At 42.2% G+C, this 8,378-nt stretch overlaps 1 protein-coding gene across 5 annotated transcripts in view; it reads right to left on the bottom strand.

Annotated features, from left to right (window-relative positions):
- Positions 1 to 8,378, bottom strand: part of rasa3 (RAS p21 protein activator 3) — a 76,986-nt gene that overhangs the window by 42,013 nt on the left and 26,595 nt on the right. For all 5 annotated transcript variants that reach the window (XM_016456866.1, XM_016456867.1, XM_016456868.1 and 2 more), the window contains exons 2-3: positions 1,636 to 1,753; positions 1,321 to 1,424 (exon numbers count right to left, since the gene is read on the bottom strand). In XM_016456866.1, the coding sequence (XP_016312352.1) occupies positions 1,321 to 1,424; positions 1,636 to 1,753 (222 nt within the window). The remainder of the gene's footprint in view (positions 1 to 1,320; positions 1,425 to 1,635; positions 1,754 to 8,378) is intronic.

The following is an 8,378-nucleotide window of genomic DNA, read 5'->3' as shown; positions in this document are numbered from 1 at the left end:
TGTTAAATAAATCTTAACCAATGATTCCTAATTGCATCTACTTCCGGAAGGCCAAATAAAGTGCTTTTGCTTTCGCACTGAACACAGCGTCTCCCTGACATGGCTGCATCAACACTACTGCTGTTCCTGAAACCACGCCTTCTTTCTTTGCGTGCACATTATGCTAATATTTCCACATAGTGACGTAGACATGTGGGGGCGTGTTAGAATGAGCCGTTTTAGGAGGGCGTGTTTGATTCTTACCTTTTATAAAGAATATCTCTTTGGATTTGAGACTTTAGTCTTTGCAACTTTACAGATCTTCTTTATGCACCAAGAGCTTGTAACACTTCAAGGAGAAAGGAAAACTTGAAATCGCATCATATGACCCCTTTAAAGTCCACATGAACCAGAAGCAGCTGCCGACTTTATTTCATTATAGTGACGTATTTCCAACTGAAACGGAATACTAAACGGAGGGAGGGGTTTTATTTTTGCACTCCTCCTCTCATCTCTCACTCATAGATATATAAAGTTATACTCACTCATATATAAAGTTATACAATACAATACAATACAATACAATACAATAACACTGATTCCAGATATCCTGAGAGGATGGGCAAAGGAATTTATTTTATTTTAAAATGTCCCTAAACATTCAACCCCAATCCCAATGAAGACGAAAACATTCACTTTCTGGTTGTCATACTCTCATTAAGTTAAAATTTTCATCTGCTCAAGAACTTTAATGTCATCTTGTGCTTCAGCAAGGTGTCTCTGGCTAAAACTAGCTAACGTTAAAGTTAGTGAGATGCTAACGTACAAACCTAAATAGCGAAGGTCTACATTTCAGTGCCTCTCCATATTAAACTGGTTAAATGTAAATTAATTTAATCTTACTCTGCGTTACATGAATCCTGGATGTTGTCATCTGTGATCGTGACGACTGTAATGAGGCTTCTCCCGCTTGCATTGTGATCTATAATCCCTCGCTTCCAAATTAATATTTTTACCCACCATATTTATTTTTAAATCTTTTATATATCCCTCTATGGCATATTTAAGACCCACTCGAATGGTGGTCCTTCTGTGTCCAAAATGTATCAAAAACATCTTGGGACAAGGTTTTCACACTGACAGCTGCCAGTTAGCAACTCCGTCTGTTTGTCCGAGTTCGCAACAGTAACTAAGGGGGGCGGAGCTTACCAATTGGTCAATTACAGAGGACCAAAAGGGTGAGTACTGGGAAAAGATACCACAGGAAGTACAGCACATCTCACAACAGGTCAGAAACGTAACATCCTGTGACCTGTATTCAAACACAGACAAGCGGCTCACCGATGCTGGAGTCCCTCCTGAACACGTCCCTGTCAAAGATGTAAAAGGACAGATGGCGGAAACTGCGTGGGATTTCACAATAAAAGTCCTCGCCGTAGAACGGACTGCAGTGGACAGACAGAGATATATTGTGGGTATTATTATAACAATAATAATTAGTTTTTCTGTTTTTAATTCAATTATTTTTCATTGTCAGTTTGATACAATAATGCACAGGTGTTGTTGATGCACCTCATAAACACAGACACACACAGTGTGTTATTCTAACACATCTTCATATGTGCATGGTTAGTGCATGCGTGTTTGTATCCTCACCATAAAGACTTCTCTATGGTTTTGGTTCGAAACACTTCCTCCTGGTCCAAGTTGACTGTGCAGTAACAATCCCGCATTTTATTCGGACCCGGATATGGAGGGATGTTCTTTGCTTCACCTGCAGAGAGACGGGCACTCATTTAGTCATTTGAGGCTGATGATTTATGCGTTTTGCAGCCATAATGAGATACAAGCAGTCATCAGATGGCTGAGACACATTTATTCTGACAGGAAAAAACAATTGCAAAAGGCAGAATTTTAACATCCCATCAGTGCCTCATTTGTAAGTTGCTTTAGATAACAGCGTCTGCTAAATGAATAAATTTAAACGTAAATGCTTCTGAAAAATTTGCATTCTTCCAGCGATGCATAAAATATGACCCACCTGGTGATGATGGTTCTATGTACATGAAATTATGTGATAACGTCACCTTTATCAAAAAGAAAACCTGGTTACTTTCGTTTGATATAAATACAAGCACACCAGAAAGAGACATGTTATTAGTAAAAATAATATATTGTGTTTGCAATGTGCACTATAAGTAAAATGAACACTGGATATTAACACCCAATAAAATATACAAAATAATAACAGTGAAATATACTTTTAAATGACCAACAAAATTAAAGGCATCCTAATCAGAAACAAAAAAGAGTTAAGGCATTTCTAAACACTAAAGCTGTCTTTACACAGCCAAGTTAAGGCTGCTCTGAGCCAGCATAATGCTACTTAAAAGCCAGACTAAATTATGCCTACTCTGAGCCACCTCAGCCCCAAGGATCACAGTATACAGCTGTAATTGCTGTGTAAATGCATTTATGCCACCTCTAAACAGCATCAGATAGTCACTTAAATGCCACTTCAGAAGTGTGCAGTAGGGCTGTCAAAAAAAAAATCGAATTTCGAATATTCGTCGAATTTAAAATAAAAATCCACATTCTATTGCAAAAATGTTGCATTCGGAATTTAGGTGTGCATTAAGGAGGCAGCCTTATCAGTGGCGTATGAGATGCGATGACGATGTAAGTGTCATTGCATAATGCAATGACACTTACATCGTCATCGCATCTCGTACGCCACTGATATGCGATGCGATGATGATATAAGTGTCACTGCATTATAATGCAATGAGACTTGCATCGCATTTTAATGTTTTTGTTAGCCTATCCAGTTGAAGCCCAAGTACAAAATTCGAATTTCGTTTTTCAGCCATTTTGACAGCCCTAGTGTGCAGTGTAAATTTGGTGGAGAATCTAAAAACCAAAATGCACCAGCATCCTCTCGCAATTATGCATTGTAAGTGCATTTACTCACAGTTTTCTATATTTTCACAAACACATCATTGCACACAAAAAAGCAGATGTAAGCCACTCTCTGGCTGCTGTGGGATCAGACACAAAACAATAGAGTGCAATATTCAGCGGCCGCAACGCAGCACTGGTGGGGCAGGGTGAGTTCAGTGCAAAAATCTGTGTGGGACCTGCAACCCAATACACACATCAGACACGTGAGCGGAGGAATGTTGTCAGCCCACACACATAAACGGACATGCGGCTGCAGCAGGAAGAATGCAACACTTTGGGAGGAAGTTGGGTGTGTTGCGGTATGTGTTTCCACAGAGTGAACCGGTGTCCTGTTACGCCCTCGTCACCCCACTGACATGACTGAAGGTGTCAATCAATCTCAGCGCAAGCTTGTTTCCTGCTCCTGTGAAATAAAAGGGTTGTTGTAAGCATGCAATGCAGTTTTCATTTCACTGCATGCAATGCGAATGCAAGTGCATGTGGAATATTGTGATCCTTCATAATGCCGATCAACTGGACTGCGATGAGTCACTAAGCAGATCAGAAGCGCATCTGATACTGCAGACAGATGCTGGCGAGGTGCTGACGTGGTAAGCTGATCCATGCATGAAATTCCGGATCTAGAAGCATCTCTGTTTCCTGTCCACTCCCTCCCAGCACACATAATCACTGTGTCCTGATTGGATTACAGCTCGCAGGTCACTCTGGAGACCACGGCACTGAGGGATTACTAAAGCTAGTACTAGTACTCATACTGATCAAACCTTAGGGCCCTATGATTTCCACAATGCATAAATCGCAGAATCAAGACATACAAATTGAATTTACAGTATAACGCAGAATCTCATGGAATTTTGGATGAATAAATCAAAAGGAGGACTGTACACTTAATTAAACCACGATATGGACCAGTGTCTGAAAATACTGAACCACAAAAAAAACAAAAAAGAAATTTAAATACTAGGGATGCACCGAATGTTCGGCAACCAAAATTATATAAGCAAATAAGTGAAAAGACCGAATAAATTGTACCGAACAATGATGTGACGTAGGGCTGGGCGATATGGGCAAAAATTCATATCTCGGTATTTTTGGCCGATTTGCGATACACGGTATATATCTTGGTATTTTCGTTTTTGTATTTGTATTTAAAAAATCTGTATTTAATATATATATATTTCACTTACCGCCCAATGTTGTCCAACAAAACAATACATATTAAAGGCTATGAAAACAAATAAAGTGAATGTAACCATGTAAGCCTTTATATTATGTGCATTCTAACATTGCAATCCAAAAACAAAAATAAGGCTTTTAAAGCGGAAGTTACATTCGCTAAACTAAAAATGAAAATAAATGAGAACAAAAGCACAGAGATGTGTTAGGCTATTTTGATTACCCCATTACAGTCACTTTACACTCAGTGCTATCATAAAAATAGACTTACTTGTAGGTTTAAAATTCTACGTCACATTTATTGTCCAACTACAAATATTTCAGCAAAATGTATATTTTAGTCAGAATTATTGCGCTGATATTTAATTGAACTCTGTCTGTTTGGCGTGCATGCGCGCGGCGCTCGTTCACTGAAGTGACGTCTGTGAAGTTTAGCGGAGAATCCCAAAGCAGAAGCCTCATGCAGAAGGCACATGGAAATATTTCTATGGCTTTCTAACATTTACAGATGGAGAATATTGTATCTTTAGAAAAAATTAACGGCACACTTAACACATAAGACACTTGCACTGCTTTAGCGTGACTGCTCTCTTTACTGGTTTTTCGTATATCAACGTTTTTACCGGAACACTTCCGGCTACAACGTAACACTACATTCTGGGAGATGTAGCTAAATAAACAACGTTAACAAAATACACAACATTTCCTCCCCTCTTACTCATAAGGTCAACATAAATAAAGAATTAATTATCACTTGCAGAATGAAGGTATGCCATTCAGTTTCACTGTAACATTCTGTGAACACATTTTTTTTTTTTTACAAATATTGTCCGAACATTCAGTCTTTCTTGTTAAATGTCTTATATATGAACACAACTAACTCCCTGGGAATGAGGGTGGACTACCTCAAACCCTAGCTTACCCTTAGGGGATTATTCTGCCCCAAAACAACAAGGGTAGCCCCTAACTAAGTGAAATCCAAGAAACGCTAAGGTGGGCGCCGCTCCCTTACTGGATATCGGCGACCTGCTTGTTTCTGATTTTCTGTTGAAACAACAGGTGATGACGGTTCCTTGGTGAAGGTCACAGCAGCTGGTGAGCTGTCGTCTACATGATCAGCGGCATCGGTACCTCTAGGAAGGTCCGTGGATATATTGGCACCACTCAGCAACTGATCAGTATGTCTCCTCCAGAGAAGGCTTCCGGCAGTTTTAACCTTATATGACACAGGACCCGTCTGGGTCTCCACAGTAGCTGGAACCCATTTTGAACCTCTGCCATAGTTCCGAGCCAGCACGGGTGAGCCTGTCAAGAAGGTTCTGTCTTTGGCTCGCAGTTTCCGTCGCTGTACCTGATTTTTTTGTTGTTGTAGAACAGTTTCTTTGAGGGTTGCTGGCTTAAGCAGCTCAAAGCTTGTCCTGAGCTCTCGATTGAACAGAAAATAAGCTGGCGACACTTTGGTAGTTGCGTGTGGAGTACTGCGATAGCACAGCAAGAAGTTATGAAGGCGTTGGTGAAATGTGCCTTGCCCAATCGAGCTTTCAAAGCATGTTTCATGGTCTGGACGAACCTTTCTGCTAGCCCATTTGTTGCAGGATGGTAGGGCGATGACTTGATATGTTGTACCCCATTTTCTAGCAGAAATGTGGCCATCTCATGCGATATAAATTGGGGTCGATTGTCTGAGACAAACTGCACGGGTGGTCCAAATCTACTGAAAATTACTCCCAACTTCTCAATTGTCTTGTCAGCTGAAGTAGATTTCATGATAGCCACTTCAGGCCACTTACTGTGTGCATCAGTGACAACCAACAGCATTTTGTCCTCGACTGGGCCTGCAAAATCAGCATGAATGCGATGCCATGGTTTATCCGGATATTCCCACGGGTGCAGCGGTGCCAGTTGTGGTATGACATGTGACATGACATGTGGCCAAGTATGGTGACCCAGTCCGCACACTAATCTGTCCCGAAGTGTGTCACTTAATGCATCACCAAATTCGCAGTGTTCAGTTAGTTTTTTTAGCACTGCCACAAACATTGTCACAGTTTCTCCTTCTAGCTGATTTCGTCGGTGGAACCGAAATCGCTCTGCAATTACTAAGGGCTTTGGAGAGAAATGTGCTTTGAGAGTGTTCACTATTTGATCATACGTTTTCTCTCCAGGCTTCTCTGGTTGTAGGAGATTACGCAGTAGAGTGAATGTCTTTGGACCCATCACACTTAAAAAAGTGGGTACAACTTTCTTTTCAGTAATATCATTTGCTGCTACAAAGTAACGTAACACTGCATTCTGGGAGAGAGCGCTGTACATTCACTCCCCCACCTACAATCCCTGCCGGTACGAGACTCAAACCCGCAACCTTTGGGTTATGAGTCCGACAGTCTAACCATTAGGCCACAACTTCCCCATGTGTTGTGGTACATTGCGTATGCTCTGACATGACGTACATGTTCTTGCCTTTTCCTCGATTTGGCCATCCACTCCTGGCGATCTCTTTCATGCGGACCATTCCACAGTGTCCCGCATGTAGCTGTTTCAGCACTGATTTACGCAGAGCTGGTGGAATAATCACTCTCCTTCCCCACAACAAACAGCCTGACTGCACCGAAAGTTCATGACGTCGAGACGTGAATGGTTTGAGCTCTCTGTCATCATTCTCACCTTTCCCTGTCATGACAAAATCCATGACCTTGGACAAGACAGGGTCATTTCGCGTGCCCTTGCACACTTGTGCAGCTGTCACTGGGGCCCTTTCCACTTGACTGATGTAGAAAATTTCAGCCATTTTTGCCTCTTTCACTGAGTCAGTGAGAGGCAATCTGGACAGTCCGTCCGCATTACCGTGCAATTCTGACTTTCGGTACTTGATGTTGTAGGTGTGAGCAGATAATAACAAAGCCCATCTTTGCATCCTACTAGCAGCAAGAGAGGGAATGCCATGGTAAGGGCCAAAAATCGCAGTAAGCGGGCGATGATCGGTCAGCAGCGTGAACTTCCTTCCAAAAATATACTGGTAAAACTTGCGCACTCCAAGCACGATGCTTAGTGCTTCACGTTCAATCTGAGCATAGTTTGCTTCGGCTTTGCTCAGACTCCTCGAAGCAAATGCTATCGGCTTCTCTTGACCATTCGGCATGATGTGAGACAAGACAGCTCCCACACCATATGGGGAAGCGTCGCAGGCCAGCTGAATTGGAAGAGCAGGGTCAAAATGGGTGAGGGCCTTTGATTTTAAGAAAGTCTCTTTCGCTCTTTTAAATGTCTCCTGACATTCAGTGGTCCACCTCCAACTATTTTCATGACACAACAATTTGTGCAGGGGTTTCAGCAGGGTAGTGATGTTTGGAATGAACCGCCCGTAATAATTAAGCAAGCCGAGGAAAGAACGTAGCTGGCTGACATTTTTGGGCTCTGGAGCATCCACTATGGCTTTAACCTTGGATGGGGACGTATGTAGACCAGAGGCATCAATGACATGGCCCAGATACTCGACTGCAGACTGAAAAAATTCACATTTGTCCTTCCACACTCTTAATCCGTACTCTTTCAGTCTCTTGAGTCAATGACATGTCCCAGATACTCGACTGCAGACTGGAAAAATTCACATTTGTCCTTCCGCACTCTTAATCCATACTCTTTCAGTCTCTTGAGGGTAGCGTCCAGATGCTGCAAGTGTGACTCGTCGTCAGTGCCGGTCACAAGAATGTCATCTAAGTAACACACTACTCCCGGAAGCCCTGCCAGAATCTGGTCCATCGCTCGCTGAAACAGGGATGGAGCCGAAGTAATTCCGAACGGTAAATGCTTATACCGAAATAGGCCCTTGTGTGTGTTGATAGTGAGAAGTTCTCTGGACTGTTCCTCAACATGCATTTGCAGATATGCCTGGTTGAGATCGATTTTACTGAATTTTTGCCCTCCAGTCAGTCCCGCAAAGAGGTCATTAATGCGAGGTAAGGGGTATTGTTCTGCAGAAAACATTGGATTTACAGTAACTTTAAAGTCCCCGCAAATTCTTAAGCCTCCATCTTTCTTTAGAACTGGAACAATAGGTGTTGCCCACTTGCTGACGCTTACTGGTTCGAGCACACTATTCTCCACGAGTTCAGTTAAGCTCGCCTCTACCTTGGGTTTGAGTGCATATGGCAGGGGCCGGGCCTTTAAGAATTTTGGCTGGCATTCCGGCTCAACAGTTAATTTCACATTGATTCCTTCCATGCTGCCTAGCTCCTGTTTGAAAACTTCACTGTGTTTCCGAA

This window comes from Sinocyclocheilus anshuiensis, unplaced genomic scaffold, assembly GCF_001515605.1.
Source record: "Sinocyclocheilus anshuiensis isolate Anshui unplaced genomic scaffold, SAMN03320099.WGS_v1.1 scaffold856, whole genome shotgun sequence".
In the NCBI taxonomy this organism is placed as follows: Eukaryota; Metazoa; Chordata; class Actinopteri; order Cypriniformes; family Cyprinidae; genus Sinocyclocheilus; species Sinocyclocheilus anshuiensis.
This window is presented reverse-complemented; position numbering and strand designations above follow the sequence as displayed.